The 26,191-nt window shown below is 46.8% G+C and overlaps 1 protein-coding gene across 1 annotated transcript in view; it reads left to right on the forward strand.

The window, feature by feature from the left end:
* The window catches only part of MYO18B (myosin XVIIIB), a 321,585-nt gene that overhangs the window by 268,440 nt on the left and 26,954 nt on the right, over window positions 1-26,191 (forward strand). Inside the window, exon 39 of the mRNA XM_006890467.1 lies at window positions 5,094-5,224. Within this exon, the coding sequence (XP_006890529.1) occupies window positions 5,094-5,224 (131 nt within the window). The remainder of the gene's footprint in view (window positions 1-5,093; window positions 5,225-26,191) is intronic.

Here is a 26,191-nt window from a genome sequence, read left to right on the forward strand (position 1 = left end):
ACCAGTCCTTGGAGAAGGACATCATATGTGAAAGGGTGAAGGGACAGCGCAAGAGAAGAAGACCCTGGATGAGATAGATTGACTCAGTGACTGGGGTAATAGGGGTAGGTGTGTCAGAGACAGTGAGGTTGGCTCAGGGTAGGGCAGGGTTCAAAGCTGTCGTACAGAGGGCCACTATGAGTCGCAGCACATAACAACAACAACAAATGAGTGGGAATGATTGTATGAAACCCAACGTGAATGAAGGATAGTGTGAAACACAAAGCATATGAAATTTGTAAGCAAACCAATGTAAAATAAAAACTAAAGGGAAAAAAATCTCATCTATTGTAAGAGGAGAGGTAGAAATTGAACTTATACTTTTATATATTATAGAAAGTAGTTCATATACTGATCTTTATATCTTTTCTATTATTTTTAAAATGAACTTACATTGCTGTATATTCCTTCTCCTTTTCACCCTCATGAGATGCACTGCCAAGGCACTGTCTTAGTGAAAGTGAAACCAGGATGCTCCTTGGAAGCAAAAAGAGGAGAAACGTATTTCCACCAATGGTAAATGGCTCATTCATATCCACTCACTCATTGACATCGCGTTAGAACCGACTCATAGCTGAGCCTCCAGCCAGTTTTCAGGAGGCTGTATATCGTACAGGAGGAGATTGCCCATCTTTCTTCCATGGAGCAGCTGGTGGATTCGAACCGCCAGCTTTGGCTTAGCAGTGCAGTTCCATACAGACTACACCCCCAGAGCTTGTGGTGGTACGTGTATGTTCCTTTAAGTGAATTTTAAAATAAGCATAATTAGAAGTAAAAGAAACATCGTATGCATAACCCCGCTCCCTTCGCCCATACTTTCAGCTCTGCAAGGGGCTTTCCAAGTGCATGCATGCTATTTGCCTAGATTGTGCTGCTCTTTTGTTGTTCGTCAAGTAGGATTCATAGTGACCCTGTGAACAACAGATCGGGACCCATTCCTCTCCTGTGCCGCCCTCAACATCCCGGACACACTCGAGCACTTTGCCGCAGTCACTGTGTCAATCCTTCTGGTTGAAACACAAGAACCCATTGCTAGAGTCACAGTAGTAATCCAACTCACTGGGGGTCTTCCTCCCTTTCACTGACCCTCCACCCTCCTTTCCAAAGAATAACCTCCCCTAGCAACATACCGGAGTATGAGAGACGGAGCTTTGCGTAGATGGGACATGCTATTTCCCTGTTCTGTTCCACTTGCTTAACTCTATTTCACAGATGCATTCCACGCCGCACAGCCCTCATTTCTGATGTTAATTTCTGTCTAATAGCATCACAGTCACATGCTGCGATTTCCTCTAACCGTTCCCTCTGCCAGCCAGAGCACGCCTCCAAGCATCCTTGGACATAGAGCTTCTCTCTGCCTGTTTGATGGCTTCCCCGGAGGACTGACTCCCAGGAGGTGGAATTCTGCTTTAACCCAGGATTTCTCAGTCTCTGCCCTGCTGATATTTGCATGGGATATTCTTTGTGCTCGAGGCTGCCCTGCGTGTTGTAAGCTATTGAACTTCACCACTACTGTCTATTCACTCGACACCTCCCAGTCTCAGCAATCAGAAATGTCTGCAGAGATGGCCAGGTGTCCCCAGGATCCAAACCCCACCTGGCTGCTGATAACCTTTCCCTTAAAAGGTAGTAGTTGGTGTGGTTGTGTTTGCAAAGTATTTGTGCATGAAATATTTCACACATGGAAGCCAGAGATTTTCCAGACTCTGGACACAGTCCTGGTCAGGCAACATCGGAGGGTGAAGCACAGCGAGGAGAGTCAAGTGCAAGTTCCAAGTTCAAGATCCAGAACTGTCTGTAAACCTTCAGGTCTCAGGGCCTCAGTTTCTCGTCTGTGAAATGGGAGCAGTAACAGTGACCCACCGGCTGGCTTGTTGTGAACGCTGAGTAAAGGGACTGAAGAGGTCACTGGCTCCCAGCACGACTCACATTCACTGTCATTAAGTCAGAGCCCCCCATGGCTGTACCCCCACCCCGAGGTCCACTGCTATTGAGTCGATTCTGACTCATGGCAAACTCCCACTGGGTTTCTGAGGCTGGGAATCTTCATCATTCTCCCACAGGGCACCTGGTGGATTTGAACTGCCAACCTTCAGCTTAGCCACACAACGCGTAACACACGGCAATGTTGGTTTGCACGTGTGTTTGCAAGAATGCTGAGTGCGTGATCCATGCAATGAGATCATAGCATCGTAGTCTGGCTTCAACCACAGAATACGTGGGAGAGGGAGTGCTTCATTCACGGAGCATGTCCTAGCGACCGCCTGGCACCCGTTCCCTCCTCGTAAACGTGAAGCCTCTGGCTGTGCTCGTCTGAGAGACGCCCGTGGAGGACCCCGTGCTGGTTCGCCATTGACAGGCTGTGAGGCATAATGACCTCGGGTCCAACACAGTGACATTTTACTGGCTCCTGGTCCCTGTCATCGCTGCGATTGTGTTTGTCGTGACTGTTTTGGCATTGTGCCAATCCATCTCATTGTGATTTTTTTTTTTAAATGTCCCTCTGCTTTATGAAACACATCTTCAGGGGAGCTCTGGTGGCCTAGTGGCAAGGAGCTGCAACTACAATCCCAGAGGCGCACGGTTCGAATCCACCAGATGCTCTGCTGGGGAAGGAGGGGCAATCTCCTCCTGTACCAGTCAGATCTGATTTAACGGTACACTCACACAAAAAAAATAAAATTAAAAAAAAAAAAAAAAGAAACACATCTTCATAAGAAGTTCCACCAGGATGCTTCTTAGAGGAAAGGAGGGGGATACTTTGGACATGTTGTTAGGAAGGGCCAGACCTTGGGAAAAAGACATCATGCTGGGAAGAGTGGAGGGTCTACAAAAGAGAGGGAGACCCTCAACGGGAAAGATTGACAAGCGGAGTGTAACGAAGGCTTGAGCGTCTCAGAGATACTGAGGATGTATTCGGGAGGGGCGAGGTTCACATCTGCTGTTCATAGGGTCGCTGTAAGTCATAGTTGACTTGACAACACCTAATAATAACAGCACAGCATGTCCAAAACGAGTCAGAATCTCATGTCGTTGCTTCTACGTCCTTTTTTTAAATTATTTTTATTGTATTATTTTTCAGGTGTACCGTCAAATCAGATCTGACTGGTACAGGAGGAGATTACCCTCTCCTTCTCCAGCAGAGCATCTGGTGGATTTGAACCACGTACCTCTGGGATTGCAGTGCCGCATCTTGCCACTAGGCCACCAGAGCTCTCTAGCTTCTATGTGTTGTATGTCTTCTGTTGGTTCTGACTGATCTGTTCATTGCGCTGACAATCCGCTATCTATTCAATATTCACCCAGCTCCACACTTCAAAGGCATCAGTTCTTCTTTCTTAAGTCATTAGCCAACTTTCGCACATGTATGAGGGGGTCAAAAGGACAAAGGCTTGCCACCTGAGGGAGCTCTGGTGGCCTCAGAGGTAAGAAGTGCCAGGCCAGAGGCAAATGGTTCGGCTCCACCAGCTGGTCCTCGGGAGAGAGTTGGGCAGTCTCCTCCCGCACCATTTACAGCCTTTGAAAACCCACTGAAGGGTCAGCTGTGATGGTCTGACCGAACAGCAGTGAATTGAGTTATTCAGTGGTGTTTAAAGCATATTAAGTGAAATAAGTTGGTCCCTAAAGGATACTTATTTATATGTTGTTGTTGTTGTTCACTGACATTGAGTCAAGTATGACTTATGAACAAAAGTTCTAAACCGTGTCCTATCCTGCGCCGTCCTCACACCTCCTGACACACAAGAGCCCATTGCAGCAGTCACCGTGTCAGTCCAACTCGTCAAAGGTCGTCCTCTCCTTCACTGACCCTCCACCCTTCCCAACAGCATGTCCCTCTCCAAGAAATAGCCCCTCCTAGCAACATGCCCGAAGTATGTGAGACAAAGCCTCATCATTCTTGACTCCAGAGAGCACTCCAGCCATACCCTCTCCAAGAAATATCTTTTCATTCTCTTCGCTGTCCATGAGATGTTCAATGGTCTTCTCCAACACCACACCTCAAAGTTGTCAAGTCTTTTCTGTCATCCTTAATCACTGCCCAGCTCTCAGATGCATAGCAAGTGATCAGAAAGACTATGGTCTGAGTCAGATGAACCTTAGTCCTCAAACTGACACCATTACTCCTCAACAATTGAGAGAGGTCCCTAACTTCCCAAGTGCAAGGCATCTCCTATTTGTATGAGGCCATGCTTATTAAAAAACTAAGGCAAGGTTTACACAAAGAATCATTCCTGCGTGGTTAGCAGGAATGGGAGGGAGAGGGGAGTACCAGTTAATAGCTGTTGATTTTGCTTGGTCCTGTTGAGTTGGAACCAACTGATAGCTGACCCTCCAGTGGGTTTTCAGAGGCAGCAAATCGCACAAGAGGAGAGTGCCCATCCTTCTCCTGCGGAACAGCTGGTGGGTCTGAGTGGGCATACCTTAAATGACAGGGTGATGAGAACAAAGCCAGTCTCCAGAGCTAGCAGCACAGTTTCACTAACGAATGTGAAGGTTCTGAGAGGCCTGGGAGGTCCGAAAGGAAAGGAGAGTGACAGAGGGAAAGTGAGAGCCGGCAGAGAGGTGCCCCGGCAGGTCCTGAAATTTATTTTCTTGAGCAGAATGCAGGCGAATTGTTGGGTGAAAAAGTAAGTTAGCTATGGAAATCAGAATCCTCGGAAACAAAAGAGAAAGGGCGATTACACTGTGGCCATTGAAAGGAACGCGCTGGAACCACATGTGCGTGAATGGTTGAGTGCAAAATTCCCTTGCGTTGGAAACCTCTGCTCCAGTCGAAATAAAAATACAGCCTCGTAAAGAAAGCTTTCAAGCATTTCTTTCTTTGCAGCTGGTTCACCTGCTGCAGTATGTCTTTTGGTTTCTCGATGCTGCCCCCCTGGGCACGGACTGTTGGTTCAAGCGGAATGAAATTGTTGACCCTGCCAGTGGCCTGTGCCACCACAGAGAAGACGCTCGGTGAACACTGTTTCATCCCGTCTGTTTCTCCACCCAAGGGCTCACAAGTAGTGGGATTCTTACCACAAACCAATGAATGCTGTGGTTTCTGCCCCCAGGAGAAGTACGTGGAGGAGCTCACGGCGGTCAGACAGACCCTCCAAAGAGACCTGGAGACGTCCATCAGAAGGATTGCTGACCTGCAGGCGGCCTTGGAAGAGGTGGCATCCAGCGACAGTGACAATGAAAGGTACCTTTGAGGACCCCCCAGGGTCCGGGTATGGTGGGTGGCTGGGGGAATAACCGTCTTGGATAGGGACAGAAAGGGTATTTCATAGATGGTGTTCACATCTCTCATTGTCACAGCTGAAACTACAGGAGCTGGGCCTCAAAGCCTTTGGTGAATCAATATGATGGAATTGGTTGTGCAGTAGATTGGAGTTATGTAGATGTGAGTAAATTATATGATCTGGACTTAGTCTTCTCATCTGTAAAATGGTATCATAGTATTAGACTGATGGAGTTCTAGTAGCCTAGTGAATAAGGAGTCACGCTGCCAACCCAAAGACGCATAGTTTGAATCCACCCTCCATCCTGTTCCACAGGAGAAATATGAGCAATCTCATTCCTGTGTGATTTACAGCCTCGGAAGACCCGCTGGAGGGTTAGCTGTGAATCGCTTCCAACTTCACAACAATGACTTTGAATTATTTTTTTTTTTAAATCGATTTATTTACAAAGTTCGAATACATTGGTTTTTTATGCTGGATCTTTCCCATTTCCTTCACCACCACCTCCCACCCATCAAGTTGTGCGTGGGGACTTTGAATGTTTTTTAACATTACAGTGAACAATGTGACGTTTCTGCATTTCATCTTCAGTTTTGAACTGTGGTGGAAACATACACACCAAAGCACAACTTCCTTGCTTGTCACTCAGTGACATTTGATTCCATTTTCCAAGCTGTGTAGCCATAACTCATCCCGAATATCCCATCACCACTGACGTCAGCTCCGAGCCCCCCACATCAAGGCGTCCCCTTTCCGTCTCCCTCCCACCCCTGGTATCTAACAAGCTTTGAGTCCTGAGTGTTTGCTTATTTAATATGCATTGTCCTTCTGACCCTGACTTACTTCCCTCAGCATGAGGATCTCCAGGTCCAACCACGCGGTGGTATCAGGATTGTATTTATTTTCTTAATGGCTGAGGATTGTGTATGGACGATGTCTGTTCCTCTGTTCATCTCGTGAGCGTCCGTTCATCTGGTGATGGACACTTGACTTGTTTCCACCAACTGGCTACTTTGAAAACTACAACAATGACCTTCACGCGCAGGCTTCTAAAATCATGTTCATTTCTTCTGGGGACACACAACACTCCACACATATTGTTGGTATCACTGGATCATACAGCAATTCTCTGCTCAACTTTTTTTTCACCCCTAGCAAAAGCATATGAATAGGTTTAATGTAACATCTGCTCAACTTTGAGAGAACCAAGTTTCAACTGTTCTGAGACGCGGACTGGCAGTTCTTGGAGTGTCAAAAGAACAAAGGATCAAGGATATGAACATGTACGGCCAAGCACAATCAATAAGAGTGCATCTAAATTCCAAAATCAATCTCCATAATAGTCTATGTGTTTCCTACTGCCAAAGGGGCCCTTTAGAGTAGTGAAAGAAGATCTTCACCCTGAAACCCACAGCGTCCCTTTTCAGCAGGAAGTAGCTAAGAGAATACGCCATCCCCTTTTCCTTATGAATCAGGGTGAAGTCTCTCTCAGGGAGGAGTGATAGGGAATGGCAAAGGGCACACCGACAAAGGAGATTAATCAGAACTGACTTTGACAAGCACTGTGGCAATTGGACAATTAAAACAGACATTCGGATCGCAGGGAAGAAGAACAAACTGGGGAGGAGGGTGGAGAGAATGGTGAGGCAATGAAGGAGTGGAAGTCCAGAATCCCTGTGAATGTTCATTGAAACTAATAAAATTTAATAATAAAAAAAAAGAACAAAGGAGCAAGTCAGTCTTTGCAGGGCCAGGCCGGGCTGTCAGTGCTTCTTGGAGACAAGGAGGGTGGAACTTTGTCTCACACACTTTGGGTGTGTAGTCAGGAGGTGTCCTTGGAAAAAGGCATCATGCTGGGCACAGTAGGAGGTCAGTAAAGGAGAGGCCCCCAGGGAGATGGATGGACACAGTGAGTGCAGCAAGGGGGTCAGCGCAGAGCAGCTGGGGAAGAAAGTGCACGATTGGACAAGGCATTGATAGCATTGCTATGAGTCGTAATTGACTCGTGTCACCTAACAACAGCCTGCTTCTTAAAACTCTCCGTGAGGGTTGGATAAGTTAATACGTGAGCGCCACTTGCAATAGTACCAGGGACATATGAATGCCGAGTCAGTTACGTTTGTACTTGAGAGCGCTATTAGCGTAACATGTTAGATGTTGCGCTGCTAACCTAAAGTTCAATGGTTCGAGTCCACGTGCTGCTCTGTAGGAGATGGCTGGGCAGTCTCTTCCCATAAAGGATTAGAGCCTCGGAAACCCGATGGGCAGGCGTCACCAGCAGTGGGCATGTTCACGCAGGATAATACGTGTTATTTTATTAAAGCTGCAGTCCATTCAAGACACAAGGTTGGAGGCATGGTGAGAACCTGGAGCACCCACTTTCAAGAACAAGGCTTTTCCTGCACCCCACAGCCAGCACTGCCGCCCGGAGGCACACAGGCCACGCTTGGGCCACCCAGCTGGACAGAGATGAGAGTTCAGAGCGGATGCATGCAGCGTGCTGTCCAGACCCTGTAGCAAGGGCTTGTCTCAAACGGTCCAGCCAGCAATAGCATCTCACCCCATCCCAGCATCTGCAGGATTGCTTGGCAGCAGGGCCAGAGGGTGCCTTTCCAGAGCCCTGACACAGAGCAGGGTGCCTGAGCCTCACCTGTGGCTGCGGTTCCTTCCAAGGCCATGAGTCTGCTGATACGGCTGCCTCGGAGATCCGCTCTTGCCGGTCTCCCTGTCCAAGGGGCAGCTTCCTGCTGCAGCCAGAACAATCAGATGTCAGGCCATGCAGGTCTGGGGCTCAGTGAAGTCCAAGGTCAAGCAGCAAGCCGGAGCCAAGGAGTAACACTGAGCACTTCTGCTGCATGTCCTGCTTGCCTGTCACATCCTGGATAATGAAACGCTGAAAGGGGCTAACTTTTAACAAGTCAGGCGACTGGATGTAAAATGAGGAGGGAAGCAGAAAGGGTTACAGGTGGTCTGTGGATTATCCAGGGCAAAGAACCGGAGACTAGAGCTGCCCACATACACCTCGTAGAAAGAAATAGACCAATATTCTACTTCTAATTCTGTTGTTGTTGTTGTTGTTGTTAGGTGCTGTGGAGTCATAGACGACTCATAGCGACCCTATGAACAAACGGCCTGAGCATTGTTCATACATAGAGTTTCCGGAGACAAGCCATTTCGGAAGTAGATGCCGCTCCTGCTTCCAGGCTTGTTTCTGTCGGGAAGCTCCAGCCAACACTGTCCACCATGGGTGACCATGACCACGTCTAATTCTAAAGGGTGGTTCATATCCACCCACTGCTCCACAGAAGAAAGTGGACAATATCCTCTCATGCCGTTTACAGCCTCTGGAAACCCGATGGGAATTCTGCTGTGAACCAGTCCCAACTATAATAATCACAATATTAAGGGAAGACTCTAAAAAACTCTGGTGGCTTCGTTTTCAGTGTATCACATTGCTAACTAAAAGGTCAGCAGTTCGAATCCACGAGCCACTCCTCAGGAGAAGGATGAGCCGTCTCCTCTCGTTGAGATTTATTGCCTTTAAGAAACCCCGTGAAGTGGCAGTGTGCGATGGAACTGACTCAGTGGCGTCGAGTTTGAGTTTGAAGGGAAGGCATTAGTGATGAGTTAATTTCTCCCTCTCCCCATCAAACGTAATTATATTTTCTAAAATGTCCTTGATGAACATGCATGATACAGACAGTTAACACGAGCACCTAACACCCGGAAGGCTGGCAACTTAAGTCCACCCAGAAGCGCGTGGAAAGAAAGGCCTGGCAATCCCGCGTCAGTCGCTGAAAACCCTGTGGAGCCTCGTTCCACTGGCACGTGTGGGATCAGCATGTGTTAGTCAGAACTCAGCGGCTCCTGGTCTTGCATCCCCAGCTGTACTGCTCTTGTTGTTGTTGTTGTGTGCTGCTGCGTCAGAACCAGCTCCCAGCTGACCCTCCAGTGGGTTTTCAGAGGCAGTCAAATGATGCAGAAGACGAGTGCCCGTCTTTCTCCCATGGAGCAGATAGTAGATTCAAACCCCACGCCTTCGGGTTCACAGTGAAGCTCCTTACCTCTAGGCCACCAGAGCTCAGTGCAGGCTTGAGGAGATTCTACTCTCCTTTAAAGTCATGTATGTATACATCAGCTGGGGGTGGTGGTTGTTAGGTGCTGTCAAGGCAAGTACGACTCATAGCAACCCTATGAACAACAAGCCTGAACCTTGTTCCGTCCTGCACCATCCTCAGACTTCCTGACGCACTAGAGCCCATTGCAGCAGTCACCTTGTCAAGCCACCTGGTTGAGGGTCTTCCTCTCCTTCACTGACCCTCCCTCCTTCCCAAGCATCATGTCCATCTCCAAGGAATAACTCCTCCTAGCAACATGCCCAAGTATGTGAGGCTAAGCCTCCTAATTCCTGTCTCCAAAGAGCACTTGGGCTGCACCCTTGAAGAAGAATAATGGAGTTTCATTCATAGTGAAAAAGTCAGTTTCAAGTTCTATCCTAAAATAGTGTTGTGAGTGATAGGAAAATATCACATAATGTGATTATTATACACCAGGAGTTCTGGTCAAAACAGATGATGCTGGTTTGTTAACCAGTGTTAATGATTCAAGTCCATCCAGAGGTGCCTGAGAGAAAAGGCCTGGCTGTACACGTCCGAAAAAGTCAGCCATTGAAAACCGATGGGAGGACAGTTTGGCTTTGGTACACTTGAAGTCGCTATGAGTTGGGCCGACCCACCGGATACTGGTTGTGGTACTGACCCACCAATTAACTATGTGGACCAGCTCTTCACTTCACGCCAGTCTTGGACGAACCATAAGCTGCTCCGGGTCTCAAACCTCAAGCTCCCCAATAATCACAGTATGATTCTCATTCGCAATGAGGCATCCTAAAACCCCACTGTCCTACCTCTGAATAAAGGGCAGGATCTAACAAGTCTCCCGTTTGTGGCACGCTGGCTGCCAGGCTCATTCCAAGTGGCTCTGCCCTTCCCTGCTAATTTGCCCAGATGCCAAAATACTGATGAGACGCCAGATTCTGATGCCGCAGCTGCTTCCCAGCTCCTGATTGCACCGGGGACCCCCTCCGCCGTCCCCTCCTCCAGTTTTATTAATGTCACGGCAGAAGATAATGTCTGTAATTACAAAGCCCGTGTGTCTATGTTGCTCGCACAGGAGCTGCCTTTTCTGTGAATAGAAACACTACGGTTTTTGCATTCATTAGGGCGGGAATTAATGGCTGGGTAGCCCTGTTTTTCGCCATTGAGCAAACATTTGGGAACCATTTCTGCATTTATAGCACAGAATTGCTTTGCTAATAAACAATAAAAGTTTTCAGTGTGTAACAGTTATAAAGCAGTAGAGGCTCCCTGCTTGTGGGGTGGGTGACAGATGCGTGGGAGGTACGGCAAGAAACAAGGGACATACTTCTAACCTGAGGACTGAGACGCTAGGGCTTTAGTCCCTGAGGACCACAGACATTCATTCACAGTCTCTGCTTACTGGGGATCCTCTCAGTATTAAAGGGATCCCCTCAGATGCATTGCACTGGGAAAAGCTGCAGTTAGGGACCTCTCTAACGTATTGAGGAGTAATGGTGTCAGTTTGAGGACTAAGGTGTGTCTGATTCAGGACACAGTCTTTCTGATTACTTGCTATACATCTGAGAGCCAAGCAATGAATAAGGATAACAGAAAAAGAACTAACGCCTTTGAGCTGTGGTGTTGGAGAAGAGCACTGAATATCCCATGGACGGCCAAGAATACAAACAGATATGTCTTGGAGAGGGCGCAGACAGAGAGCTCTTTGGAGGCAGGAATAATGAGGCTTCGCCTCACGTACTTTGGGCATGTTGCTAGGAGGGGCTATTCCTTGGAGAAGGACATGATGCTGGGAAAGTTGGAGGGTTGGCAAAGAGGAAGACCCTCAACCAGGTGGATTGACATGGTGACTCGCATTGCCATTGTAATGGGCTCTTGTGTGTCAGGAAGTGTGCGGATGGTGCAGGATAGAACAGGGTTCAGATCTTTTCAGATCTGTTGTTCATACGGTCGCTATGAGTCGTACTCAACTCCACAGCACCTAACAACAACATACCATCACTCTCTTCCTAATGCTGTTGTTAGATACTTCCTTGATATTCTTCAGTTTTCTTTGTGGAGACATAAGGAGAGGTAGCTCTGGTGGTAAGGAGCTGTACTGCCAACCCAAAGGCAGGCAGTTCGAGTCCACCAGCTGCTCTGTAGGAGAAACATGAGCATTCTCCTCCTGTGTGACTTCCAGCCTCTGAAGACCTGCTGGAGCTCAGAGGCAGCTCCGACTTGGTGGTACACAACAACAACAACAACAACAACGGCTATTGGAGAGAGACCAAGAGTTACTACCGCTTAGTTGGCCACACGCACACTTCTCAGGCTTCAGTCACTCATCACCAAAGTAGGGTGTAGAATGTTTTCTTTCTGGGCTGTGTTTGCACCCTTTGTTCTTGATGTCTTCAGATCTCCTGAGCTCCCAGACCCAGTGACTCATTTCCTCAAGGTGATGAACTAAATACATCTTGTTCTTGTTGTTGTTGTTGTATACCGTCAAATTGGATCCAACTAACATAGGAAGAAATTGCCTCTCCTTCTCCAGCAGAGTATCTAGTGGATTAGAACCATGTGCCTTTGGAATTGCAGTGCAGCTTCATGCCTCTAGGCCACCAGAGCTCCCTGCTAAATACCTCTTTAAAGTACTCATGGGAACCCATTGTGTCCTCTCGCTCTCTGAGGTAACCCCCAAATCTCAGGGTGGTCTAGTACATCATTTGAGGGGTCCACTGCAAAGGCGGAGGGTCAGTAAAAGAGAGAAAGACCCTCAACAAGATGGACTGACACAGTGACTTAAGTGCATCACAGATGAGGCAGATGACACAGGATAGGACAGGGTTTGGATGTGTTGTCTCTAGGTTCACTATGAGTCGTTCCTAAGAACAGGAGGTGTGAGATGAGCGAGCCAGGGTGGTGGGTCCCTATGGATTTGCACCGCTAATTCACAAGCCTCTCTGGAAGTTTAAATCCACCAGCAGTGACTCTGAGGGGGAAAGATGGGCAAACTCCTCCAGCCCCAAAACCCCACTGGAGGACCAGCTATGAACTGGCTCCAACTCAAAAGCATCAGTTCTTCTTCTGTCACCCTTAGTCATTGTCCAGCTCTCTGATGCATAACATATAATTGCAAAGACCATGATCTGAATCAGGTGCACCTTAGTCTCGAGACTGACATCATTGCTCCTCTAGAGAGCAGACTTCCCAGCAGGATGATAGGAGAAGAATGGATACCTTTGAGTTGGAAAGCAACAAGAAAGAGGGAGGCGGCAATAGGGCTCTGTGCTAACAAAGTATTGTTGTTGTTGTTGATGTTGATTGCCGTCAAGTCAAACACGACTCATAGTGACCCTATGAATAAAAGGCCTGAAGCCTTTCTGTAACTAACATCACTTCTCCAAGTTGATAGAGTTTCCAGAGGCATGTAGTTTAGGAAGTGGATGCCACTTACTGAATTTAAAAAGGTGGCAGCAGAGCACAAGGCCAAAGCTGGGACCTTTCTGAATGTGAGACAGGTCATGTGTGCAGGTCACGTGCCTGTGAAGGAGGCAAGACCCTGGATGGAGCCTCTGGACCATTTCTTCATTCCCCACAGGCCTTAGCCTACGTTCAGCCTTCCATGTTGGGTTTGAGAATTGTGTATCTCATGTGGTTGATAGTGGCCGTAGGGTCGGCTCTGCCCCATGGTAAGTTTATCTATGTCAGAACAAAGCCTCGCCTGGTCCTGGGCCCTCTTCATGGTCACTGGTCAGCTTGAGCCATTGCTGTGGCTTTGGAGTCGGTCCCCATCACCCAGGGCCACCCTCGCCTGGGCTCCTTCACCTCCACGTCACTAACCCAGAGGCCCTTACATTTTTTTTATTGATTTACATACAATAATTCGTTTATATTATGTTTCATTCATATACATTGTATTTTATACAATCTTTCATTCACATTGTACTTCACACAATCATTCATAGATAATTATATATAATAATAGAGAGCTTTGGTGGCCTAGTGACAAGAGGCTGTGTTGCAGTCTTGAAGGCATGCGGTTCGAGGCCACCAGCTGCCACAGCGTGCAACTAACTGCCTCTGAAAACCTGCTAGAGGGTCAGCTGTGAGGTTCCGTCTTTACAGTACACAACAACAACAACAACATTCATATATTATTAATTTACATTCTATGACAAGTGTACTATGCATAATATAACATTATATATAATATATAATATTTATATGGCAGTTATTAATATATCTAATTATATTATTAATTACCATCAATCTATATTTATTTTTACAAGGTCATTTTGACTTCCCACTGAATCTTTCCCATCCCTTCACCTCCCCATCCACCCACTAAATTCTGCCACCCTACTGATTTCCATCCTTCCCCTTTGCCACTCTCTCCCCCTTTCTCCTTCCCCTTTTGAACCTTTATACACATTGGAAGCAGGAGTGACATCTACTTCCTAAACAAAAGGCCTCCAAAAACTCTATGAACTTTGATAAATGTCGATAGTTATAGAAGGACTTCAGACCTTTTGTTCATAGGGTCTCTATGAGATGTGCTCGACTCGACAGCAATCAACAACAACTAGTTATCCTTCTATTTTTACAATAATGGTTTTATGCAGAGTCAGTTCACTCAGCATGATGGTCTCTGGACTCTCCCATGTTACACCGTATTTTACGCCTGGAACAGTACATTGACAGAGAACTACCAGAAGAAACAAGGATTTAGAAGATGCCATGGTACTAGAGACATTACCACCAGTGTTAGATGGATCATGGCAGAAAGCGAAGAGTAACAGAGGAATGTCTTATCTGTGCTTCATTGACTGTGCAAAGGCATTTGACTGTGTAGATCACAACTCATTGTGGTTAATCTTGAGAAGAATGGGAATCCCAGGACCCTTGATTTGTGCTCATGAGAAACCTGTTCTTGGACCAGGAGGCAGCCGTCAGAACAGAGCAAGGAAACTCCGCATGGTTCAAATCAGGAAAGGAGTGCGTCAGGGATGTCTTCTCTGATGTGTTCTGTCTCCATACCTTTTCAATCGATATGCTGAACAGATCATTTGAGAGGCTGGACTTTTTGAGGAGTGTGGCATCAGGATTGGAGGAAGATTCATCAAAAGCCTATGTTATGCAGATGACACAACCTTGCTTGTGAAAATTGAGGAGGACCTGAAGTGATTGCTGCAAGAAGCCCAGGGCTATAGTCTTTCTTCAATTTGGATTGAAACTCAACATCAAGAAGACAAAGACTATCACCACAGGGCCAACTGGCAGCATCATGATAGATGGAGAAGAGATCGAGGTTAACAATTTCCACTTAATCAGCTCCACAATCAATACTTGGCACCAGCAGTCAGGAAACCAAAAGACAAATTGCACTGGGGAAGTCTGCTGTCAGAGACCTCTCCAGAGTGCTGAGGAGCACTGATGTCACTCTAGAGACTAAGGTGTGCCAGTTCCAGGCCATGATCTTTGCAATTACTTGATATACATCAGAAAGCTGCACAATGTCTAAAGGTGACAGAAGAATTGAGGTCTTTGAGTTGTGGTGCTAGAGGAGTCTTGAACATACCATGGACAGCTAGGAGAACAAATAGGTCTGTCTTAGAGAGGGTGAAACCAAATTTCTCCTTGGAGGCAAGGCTTTTGAAGATCCATTTCACATACTTTGGGCACATGGCATGGAGGGGATCAGTCCTTGGAGAAGGACATCATGCTTGGAAGGGTGTAAGGACAGTACAGGAGAGGAAGACCCCGGATGAGATGGATGGACACAGTATCTGGGGCAATGGAATTCATTAGGTATCAGAATTAATTAGAATTAATTAATTAGTGAGACTGGTTCAGGATAGGGCAGGCTTCAGAGCTGCTGTACATTGGGTCGCTATGAGTCAGAGGCGACTTGACAGCACATAACAACATTTCTTAGTGCCGCATAGATTCCATCGAGTAAACGTATCACAATTTCTCAATCCATTTATTTCTTGATGGACATTTGGGTTCTTTCCATTTTCTTCATATTGTGAGTAGAGTAGCGCTGCTGTGAACACAGGTTCATGGCGCAGTTTTCATTTCTCCCTTCTTCCTCCCTAGCAGTGGAATAGCTGAGTCTGATGGGATTTCTATGTTCAGCACTTTGCGGAGACGCCAGATTGCCTTCCAGAATGGCAGTACCATTTTACAGCCCCACGCTCAGTGCATGGAAGCGCACCCCTCTCCACATCCTCTCCAACATTTTTGTGAGGCAACTGGACAGCCCAGAACAGAGTTCAAGAATATGCCGTGAGAGTGGGGGAAACTGTCCCCCGCAAAACCAGCTCACCAGGAAATCTCTAAGAATTGATATGGTGCAGGCCCTGTTTTCTGACCACAGTGCAATTTAAATAGATTATAAACAATCAAAAGCAGGATGTGGATTGCTCGGTTGCAGAACCGCTGTCTAGAGCTGAGCTCAGGGCTCCAGCTGGTGCCCCAACGTCAGGAACCCACCTGGACACTTACTTATTGTCTGGCCTAGACAAGAAAGAGGTTTGGATTGGTGCCCAAGGGATTGTGGAGCGACTTCTCCTAACTGAACTATAAATTAGCATTCAAACCTACCCAGGGAGAGAAACAGGGGCGCTTCAGCCACAAGTGAGGTTCTCGGGGAGACTTGTTCAAATTAGGAGAAATCTCATCTCCCCGTGTTGGGAATTACATCGGATCGTGGCAGGCATTGCAGGCGGGAAGTGTGGCTACGTGCTCAGAAAGCCAGGCGGCCCTGGTGGTGGCATCCTGACGGGGATACCATCCTAACAGGCACAAAGGCTCTGCCTTGTGATTTAGATGCTGGCGTCAGTCACCTTAGATTAATGGAGAAATGCTTTCAGCTGTTCCCCCAGGCCTGGGCCACCGGATGCCTTGGCTGCCAGAAAAGCCCATTTGTTCCTGGCTCAGGGTCTGCAGGGGCCCGTCATCCTGCCTCAGCTGGGGGTTTGGATGGGATGGGAGAGACCAGTGAATTAGCTCTGATTCAGAGATCAACTGGGGACTGATGGATGCTGATGCAGGTTGGCCCTGGAGTCATGTTCTGGAAAGAATTAGGTATTGCCACAATGAGTGTTGTTGTTGTTGTTGTGTGCCGTAGAGTCAGAACCGACCCTTAGCTGACCCTCCAGCAGGTTTTCAGAGGCAGTTAATTGCACAGGAGGAGATTGCCCGTCCTTCTCCAGCAGAGCAGCTGGTGGCCTCGAACCGTGTGCCTTTGAGATTGCAGCGCAGCTTCTTGCCACTAGGCCACCAGAGCTCCCTTTATTGAGTTGGACATTTTCCAACTCCTTTTCTCAACTCCTTTCTTTGTTGTGGGATGAGAAATAAGAAAAGTAATGTCCATGAAGGGGTTAAAGAAAGGGAAGACACAGGGGGTATAGGATAAATGGAAATCAGAACAACAGGGAGGGAGTGGGGAAAGTACACTTACATTGTGTTGTTAGGTGCTGTAGAGTACGACTCATGGTGACCCTGTGAACAGCAGACCTGACCTCTGTCCTGTCCTGTGCTGCCATCATCTCTGACACACTTGAGCCCATTGCTGCGGTCACTGTCAGTCCATCTCATTGAGGGTCTTCCTCTCTTCCAGTTAACATTGTAGGTCTCACAATTAATGTCTTAACAAAAAGGTGAATGAGTGGTTTGAATGAAAAGTCAATTTGCTTTGCAAGCTTCCAGTCAAATAACAAGAAAAAAGGCAATGAGGAACTTGGTCAAGCCCACAGCGCAGGTCCACGCTTTGCTTTCTGTGCTGGACCCCCGCCTGCTCTTCTAATGACTACGTGCTGTCACATGGAACCTTTTCCTTCTGGTCTTTGTTCTCTGCCAAGTAACTGGCCAATCGCTCTGATCAACTGGCCAGTCAGAGATCTGGAACCACTGAGATAGGGAGCCAATGATCTCGGGTGTTAAGATTTTGACCCAAGTTGTCTGTCCAAGATAACATCTGACTGAAGAAGTCTGAGGATGTTTAATTATCAGGTTCATTGAGAGTCTTCTTAACCCGGGAACATGTTCTTTATTTAAAGCAAACAAACAGGCATATGCCTGTAGGTAGGAGTAAGAACTGTGGGTCCCCTATCAGATGAGGGTCCCAGGCCTGGCTCTGTCCCCAAATCAATCAAGAGCTGTCACACACCCTCCCTGGGCTCCTGGAAGGCTGATGTCCACCCAGCTCTGTCCCTGATAGCCCAGGAGGGGAAGCAGGGACGTGGTGGATGTGACCTGCCCTGTACAGCTTGCCACCTACACGCTCTTTCCCCATTTTGTGGATAAGATCAGCTGTTTCCAAGCTCTCACCTTTAAGCCGCTGTCGTTATTATTAGCTGCCTCTGCATTGGTCCTGACTCATGTGACCCTCCGCCTCTGTTGGTGTCTGGAAGTTTGGCCTGTGATGCCCTTTCACTTCAGTCTTACGTCTCTAACCATTCTCCTATCATCACCTCTGACTGACCAAAGCTGGGAAAGGTTCTTTGCTTTGAAGGTGTCAAGAGATTTAAGAGGGGACCCACCCAGATAATCCGCCTCATCTCCTGTGGTTCTCCTAAGTCCTTAGTTACATCTGCATATGACCATATCTGGAAACAGTCACAGAATCCTGAGGTTAAGACTTAGACAACGTTGGGGAGTGCCATCATTCTGCCCACCACCAGGGCCGTCCAGAAAGTCTGTTCATTCGACTGCAGGGGATGGCAAGCTTTCACTCTAAAAGGTCAGATAGCGCTTATTCTGTCTGTCACAACTACCGTAACCAGCCACCACAAAACATAAGTGAATGAGAATGGGTGTGTTCCAATAAAACTTTATTTTCCAAAACAATTGGTGGGCCAGAGTTGGCCAGCTGGTCGTGGTTAATTGACGGCTGTGTTTACCATACCTCTTCTGTGCCAACATGCAGTCTGGCCTAGGCTCTCTGCTGAACCTTGAGACTAACCAGATGAATAAGCTTTGTCTTGGGCCATGAGAGATTCTACGGGACAGTAGGGTCCCACCTCCCCGCAAAACAAAATGTGTTGCCTTTCAATGGGTTACAACTCTTTGAGACTTGTGTGTTTAGAGTAGAACTATGCCACATGCAAATTCCTTTCTTTTGATCTTCTAGAAGCAGATTGCCAGGCCTTTCTTATGCCGTGCCCCTGGGTAGATTTGAACCTCAGACCTTTTAAATAGTGAAAAAAAATGAACCCATTTTTTTTTTTAATTCTGACTCATAATGGCTTTATAAATCAAGTAGTCTTGTGAAGGCTGTATTCTTTGTGTGTGTGTGTGTGTGTGTGTGTGTGTGTGTGTGTGTGTGTGTGTGTGTGTGTGTGTGTGTATGTGTGTATGTGTGTATGTGTGTGTTTGAGTGTACTGTCAAATCAGATCTGACTGGTACAGGAGGAGATTGTCCCTCCTTTTCCCGGCAGAGCATCTGGTGGATTCGAACCGTGTGCCTCTGGGATTGTAGTTGCAGCTCCTTGCCACTAGGCCACCAGAGCTCCCCTGTATTCTTTATTAAAGCGGAGTACCACATCTTTCTCCCACACAATAGCTGGTGGGTTGAAATCGCCAACATTTCAGTTAGCACTTAACCACTGCACCACCAGGGTACCTATTTAGATTCACAACTGAGTTCAGGCCCCTTGCACCATGCAGGGACCCCCAGCAGGAGCAGATGCACGCCACCAGGGAACCACCAAGATAATAAGAAGCACTATTTGCCCTGAGATGTTGGCATTGATCTTATGCCACCTCTCTTTTCTGCTTTCTTGTTTAATCTCTTGTATATCTTTAAGAAAAAAAATAGCCAAGCTACAGCCTACGCTGTTATGTCAAGTTATATTATGTTATGTCATTAACGTGGCAACCTAGGAGCAGAGGAAAGAGCTTGGAAGAAGCAAATTAATTTTCAGGGGGACGATTCATTCCAATTCCAGCAGAGAACCAAGCTGGAGGTCCTGGCCTTGAGGAGCCAGGATTGAAATGGTCTCTTCAGTGCCTGAGGTTTGTGGTCTAGCCGTGCCTAGTCCCACACTGGGCGAGTAATTGCACATTGCATAAAAGCATGAATGTCAAGGTCCTAGCATCTACGAGTCAAGGTCAGGGTCTCAGGTTATGTAACCACAACTCACCACCATCAAGTCAGCTCCAACTCCCAGCAATGCTCCATCGGATTTCTGAGCTTATAAATCCTCTTGATGGGAGGAAACTGCCCATTCTTCACCCTGCAGGGGTGCAGGTGGATTTGAACCGCCAGAGATGCAGGACCTCTTGATGAGCAGCACACGACGCTCTTCCCTGGTTACCTAGTGCTGCTGGAAACACAAAAATGGCAAAATGCATGTTCTCACGGTTTAGGAGTCGAGGTGAAGGGGAGCCTGAATTTGAGGTGCCAGGATTAGGGGAAACCTTTTACTCTGTCAGCTCTGTAAGAAAGTTTTTCCTCTTTAAACTTTTGCTTTCTGGTTCCTTGAAGAGCCCCATGCATCTTGGCATTGATTTGACCCGATCTGCCCTTTCTACTCACTCACTTGTTTTGTCTCTTGTATACTTAAAAAAAAAAAAGACTCAGTGTTATTCACCATCGCAAGAACATGGAAACAGCCCAAATGTCCAATGATGATCAAATGGATTGAGAAATTATGGTACATTTACACAATGGAATACTATGCAGCACCAAGGAGCAATGATTTTGTAAATCACTACCTAACTCGGGAAGGACTGGAGAGCGTTATGCTGAGTGAACTAACTCAGTCCCATAAGGACAAATACTGTGTAAGACTGTTATTGTAGAACATGTATGAGGACCCAAGAGGGAGGGATGGAGCAGAGGGATAAAGATTGGTGGGAAGTGGGAGGTGGCTAATCATAGGGTCATTCAATTTGATGGATGGAGGGAAGGATGGGTAATGAAAATGGGAAAGATTCAGTGTGAAAAACAATGTATACAAACTTTGTAAGTAAACCAGGATAAAAGAACAATTTCTGGAATTTCTCTCAAAAAAAAAGAGGGGGAAGCTCAAGCTACAGCCTACACTGTTATGTTCTGTGATATCATATCATGTTATGTCATTAACACAACAAAGACAGCCCACTCCCAGAAGAAGACTTAAGAGCATGTGGTTTTGAGGAACATAATTCAGTCTTTATCTCTAGAGACCTCTGGTGTCTTAGTGGTAAAAGAGTTGCGCTGCCAACCCAAATGTATGTGGTTCGAATCCTCTAACCTCTCCACGGGAGGAAGATTAGCAGCCTCCTCCCATATGAATAACTGGCTCTGAAAACCTGCTGGAGGGTGAGCTAGGAGTCATTTCTGACTCAATGATAATACAACAATAATTCAATCTTTAAGAGTTAAGTTCTTCCTCGTTAGGGTAGAGATGGAGGGGGTGAGTTGTTGTTAATGTTGCATATCATCAAGTTGGGACTGACCCATAGCTGACCCTCCGGTGGGTTTTCAGAGGCAATTAATTACACAGGAGGAGGCTGCCCATCCTTCTCCCACAGAAAAGCTAGTAGCCTTATACTGTGTGCCTTCGGGATTACAGTACAGCTTCCTGCCTCCAGAACTCTAGAGTAGGTGTGTAAATGATTTTTATTGACCATACATGTTCATATCCTTGAAGATGTATCATGGGGGTGTTGCAACCTGTTGTTGTTGTTGTTGTTGTTATGTGTCGTCGAGTCGCCTGCGACTCATAGTGACCCTATGTACAACAGCCCTAAACTCCGCTCTGTCCTGTGCCAATCACACTGTCTCTGACACTCCCATCCCAATTATCCCAGTCACTGAATCAATCCACCTCATAGAGGGCCTTCCTCTCCTGCGCCGTCCCTCCACCCTCCCAAGCATGATGTCCCTCTCCAAGGACTGGTATCTCCTCACTACATGTCTAAAGTAAGTTAGACGGAGCCTCAGAATCCTTGCCTCCAAGGAGCCACCCGGTTTAACCCTCTCCAGGACAAATCTATTTGTTTTCGTCCTGTTGCAACCTAGAAGACACAAATTTGACTAACAAGTTATAAGTACATGAGTCAAAAATTATGAAAAAGTAAAAGAAAAGATTCTTTCATTGTTTTACAAACCCTCCCCCAGGTCCCCTCCACCATGTAGCCCTCGCTCTAGACTCCTGTGATGACAGAAATACCTAGTCATATATCTCTTTTAAACAGTTTTCTCCCTCCTCTGTTTCAGTGCAGTATACATTATTGAACCCATCTTACTCAGTCTCTCCCCAACCCCAAGGACAGTCCCATTCTACAACAGTGGCATCATGTAATATTTGTCCTTTTGTGACTGGGATATTTCACTCAGCATAATGTTCTCCAGAGTCAACCATTTTGAATAATATTGCATGAGTTCCTTGTTTTTTAATGCAGCATAGTATTCCATTGTGCGAATATACCACAGCTTCTCTAGCCATTCGTTTGTTGATGGGCACTTAGGTTGTTTCCAACTCCTTGCTATTGTGAACAAAGCTGCAATAAACATAGGTGTGCATATATCTGCTTGGATGTCAGCTATGGTCTCTTCAGGGTATATTCCCAGTAGTGGAATTGCTGGGTCAAATGGTATGTACGGCCAAGCACAATCAATAAGAGTGCATCTAAATTCCAAAATCAATCTCCATAATAGTCTATGTGTTTCCTACTGCCAAAGGGGCCCTTTAGAGTAGTGAGAGAAGATCTTCACCCTGAAACCCACAGCGTCCCTTTTCAGCAGGAAGTGGCTAAGAGAATACGCCATCCCCTTTTCCTTATGACTCAGGTGAAGTCTCTCTCAGGGAGGAGTGATAGGGAATGGCAAAGGACACACTGACAAAGAAGATTAATCAGAACTGGCTTTGACAAGCACTGTGGCATTTGGACAAGAACAAACTGGGAGGAGGGTAGAGAGAATAGTGCAACAATGAATGAATGGAAACCCAAAATCTCTGTAAATGTTTATGAAAATTAATAAAATATAATTATAGAAAAAAAATATTTTTATTGAATAAAGCACCTACTCCCTAAAGAATAACTAGCATTAGAATTAGCTTAGGAGTTCCCCAGAATGCCCTGAGAGGCTGTTCACTGTTCCTGATTTGCTAGTCTTCACAGAGAATAAAGGAGTTCTCTTAGCCTAGTGGTAAGAAGCTGCACTGGAACCCCAAAGGCACACAGTTCAAATCCACCAGCTGCTTTGCAGGAGCAGGATGGGCAGTCCTCTGCTGTGCAATTTACTGTCTCTGAAAACCTATTGAGGGTCAGCTGTGAGTCGGTTCCTACTCAATGGTACACAACAACCACACAGAGAATAAAAAGCAAATGCTTTGTTGGCACTGTTGTTGCTGTTGTTGTTATGTATCGTCGAGTCGCTTGCAATTCATAGTGACCCTATGTCCAACAGCCCTGAAACGCGCTCTATCCTGTGCCAACTTTACTGTCTCTGACACACCTACCCTTATTACCCCACTAATCAATCCCTCTCATAGAGGGTCTTCCTCTCCTGCGCTGTCCCTCCACCCTCCCAAGCATGACATCCCTCTCCAAGAACTGATCCCTCCTTACGACATGTCCAAAGTATGTCAGACAAAGCCTCAGAATCCTTGCCTCCAAGGAGCAGCCTGGCTTCAACCTCTCCAGGACAAACCTGTTTGTTCTCCTGTCAGTCTATGGTATACTCTACACTCTTCTCCTGCACCACAGCTGATACTATTAAAAGTAGTGGCACTAGCACTGGTGGCCTAGTGGCAAGAAGCTGTGCTGCAATCCCAAAGGCACACGGTTTGAATCCACCAGCTGCTCCTCAGGAGAAGGACGGGCAGTCTCCTCCTGTGCAACTAACTGCCTCTGAAAACCCACTGGAGGGTCAGCTATGGATGGTTGTTTCCAACTCGATGGCACCTAACCACAACAGCAGTTATTCTAATACCAGAGTCGTGGTGATGGCTGGTGTCATTTAACAAGTGTGCCTGATACAGGCCATGGTCTTTGCAATCACTTGTTATGCATCAGAGAGTTGGACAATGACTAGGGAGGACAGAAGGAGAGTTGATGCCTTTGAGCTGTGGTGCTGGAGAAGAGTACTGAATGTACCATGGACTGCCAGGAAAACAAACAGATTCATCTTGGAGAGGATTAAACCAAGCTACTCCTTGGAGGCAAGGATTCTGGGGCTTCATCTGACATACTTTGGACATGTTACCAGGAGGGACAGGTCCTTGGAGAGGGACATCATGCTTGGGAGGGTAGAGGGACAGCGCAGGAGGGGAAGACCCTCTATGAGATGGATTGATTCGGTGACTGGGGTAATCGGGATGGGTGTGTCAAAGGCAGTGCCGTTGGCGCAGGATAGAGCAGGGTTTAGGGCTGTTGTGCATAGGGTCGCAAACGACTCGGTGGCACATAACAACAACAACAACAATTTGCCAGGATCCCTCACCATGCAGTGTTTGGTTCTGAAAGGTCACCTTGGGGGCTGGGTGGCATCTTGGGGCTGACCACACCTTCTAGGAGACATTCCAGTCTACCTGGTGTAAGACACTGTGGCCAATCAGAAGGAAACCCAGCTGTCAACCACATTTTGCATGACTGAGCAGCTCTGTCATTAGAAGCTAACAAAGGGCGTCCAATCAACTTTCTCCAGGAGAACTGACCACCAGTTTGACCACACTACCCCCAACCCCTACCTATAAAGTTTAACCTGTAACTCTTCCTCAAGGGTAACTTTGCTGCCTCACCCTGCCTTTCTCTGGCCTCAGACAGTAAATCTGCCCCGAGAACCACTAATAAACTCTTTTGTTTCACTTCACCTGGTTCTCTGCACCTTTTTTACCTTACAGGTTCTCTTGTCATAGATCTGCTATGAGCTGAACTTGATTTGACTGCACCTTGACAACATTTGCCAGTAATAATCCTGAGCTGTTTACAAGCGCTTTCTGGTTTACTCTCCTCCATGGTTCGGGAGGCGGTGGTGGTGGTGGGTGGTAGGTGCTGTCAGTCGCCTTCAATTCCTCATGACCCTCTGTATGGGAAGCCAATACTAAATATTTGTAATAAACCGAAGAACGCTATTTCAGATTTAAGCCGGAATTCACCCTGAGGCACCAAGGCAATCCTTAAGGGTTTACCAGATTCTTGCATTTGCTGACCCCTCCCTCCTGAGTCAAGGGGAAGGTTTTCAATAGAAAGAGCGTGGCTTCGTTTGCATTGAATTCTCTTTGTGACTTACTTCCTGGTAATTTTCAATAAAGAGACAGGAAAGCTGGAATGGGGTCCTTTGGTTGGTCATGCCGGCCCCCTGTTTTTATGTTCTGTGTTTGATCTCATTCCTAGCTATCTGTCTCATTATTAATAACTATAAAAATACTTGGCCCTCGGTCTGCAACACCCCTGGATAGCAGATCTGAGCCCTTGCCTGAACCCTCACCTTCCTCGTGGTCTCTGATTTGAGTCCGCGTTACTGTCACTGCGTCAGTCCGTTTTGTTGAGAATCTTCTCTTTCTCTGACCTGCCTTTCCCAGCACGAGGTCTGTTTCCAGAGACTGGTCACTCCTGAGACCCAAGTTTCTCTCTCCTGGTCCCTAAGCAGCGTTCTGGCTGCGCTGCAGGGATGTGTGGGCGTTAGTGCTGTTGGGTTGATGGCGATGACTCTTAGTGCCCCTGTGAACAATGGGTGCACCTTGCCCTGCCCCCTAACCATGGTCTCTGTCCTGCTCAAGCCCGGTGCACCAGTCACTGTGTCAGTCATCTTACTGAGGGGCTTCCTGTCTTTCCCGGGCTTTCCGTCTTTCCCAGCGTGATGTCTCTCACCAAGGATTGGTTCCTCCTAAGAATATGCCTAACCTCGATATTAAGACAAAGATTCTCATCACTCTGCCAACTGGATGAAGAAGAGATCGAGGTTGTTAACACTTACAGCTGGCTCGGCTCCACAGTCAACACTGTTGGCACCTGCAGTGAGGAAATCAAAAGACGAAATGCATTGGGAAAATCTGCTATGAGGGACCTCTTCACAGTACTGACAAGCAACGGTGTCAGTCTAGAGATTAAGGTGCACCTGATCCAGGCCATGGTCTTCGCAATTATTTGCTATGTGACAGAGAGCTGGACAATGACTAAGGATGACAGAAGAAGTATCAGTGCCTTCGAACTATGGTGCTGGAGAAGAGTCTTGAACATATCATGGACGTAACAGTTCTTGGACTGCCAACAAATCCTTGGAGGCTAGCATTTTGAAGCTCTGGCTCATATACTTTGGGCACATGGCCAGAAGAGACAGATCCTTGGAGGAGGACTTCATACTTAGAAGGATGGAGGGACAGCACAGGAGAGGAAGACCCCAGATGATACAGTGACTGTGGCAATGGGGGTTGGTATGTTAGAATTAGTGAGATTGGCTCAGGACAGGACAGGGTTCAGAGCTGCTGTACATAGGGTCGCCATGGGTCACAGGTGACTTGACAGCACATAACAACAAGAAGAAGTGTATACCTAAAATAAGTGAGGAAAAGTTTCACCATCCTTGCCTCTAGGTTGAACTTCCTTCAAGAGATATTTGTTTGTTCTTTTGGCAATCCGTGGGATATTCAATACTCTGTGCTAACGTCACAATCCAAAGGCGTCGGTTCCTTTTCAGTCTTCTGTATTCGTTGTCCAACTTTATGTAGAACCCTTTCTTAGCTCAAAAGAGGATGCTGAGAATTAGAGAAGGTATTTGCCTGAGATTATCCAGCAGCCAATGTTAGAAGCCACACTTGGACCCAAGTCTGCCCATGTCAAACATTGTTATTCCACAGTTGTTTTTTTTTTCGGTTTGATTTATTTTAAAAAAACCAAAACAAAACAAAA

The sequence above is a fragment of the Elephantulus edwardii genome, unplaced genomic scaffold (genome assembly GCF_000299155.1).
Source record: "Elephantulus edwardii isolate Elephantulus edwardi_28Jun2011 unplaced genomic scaffold, EleEdw1.0 scaffold00089, whole genome shotgun sequence".
NCBI lineage: Eukaryota > Metazoa > Chordata > Mammalia > Macroscelidea > Macroscelididae > Elephantulus > Elephantulus edwardii.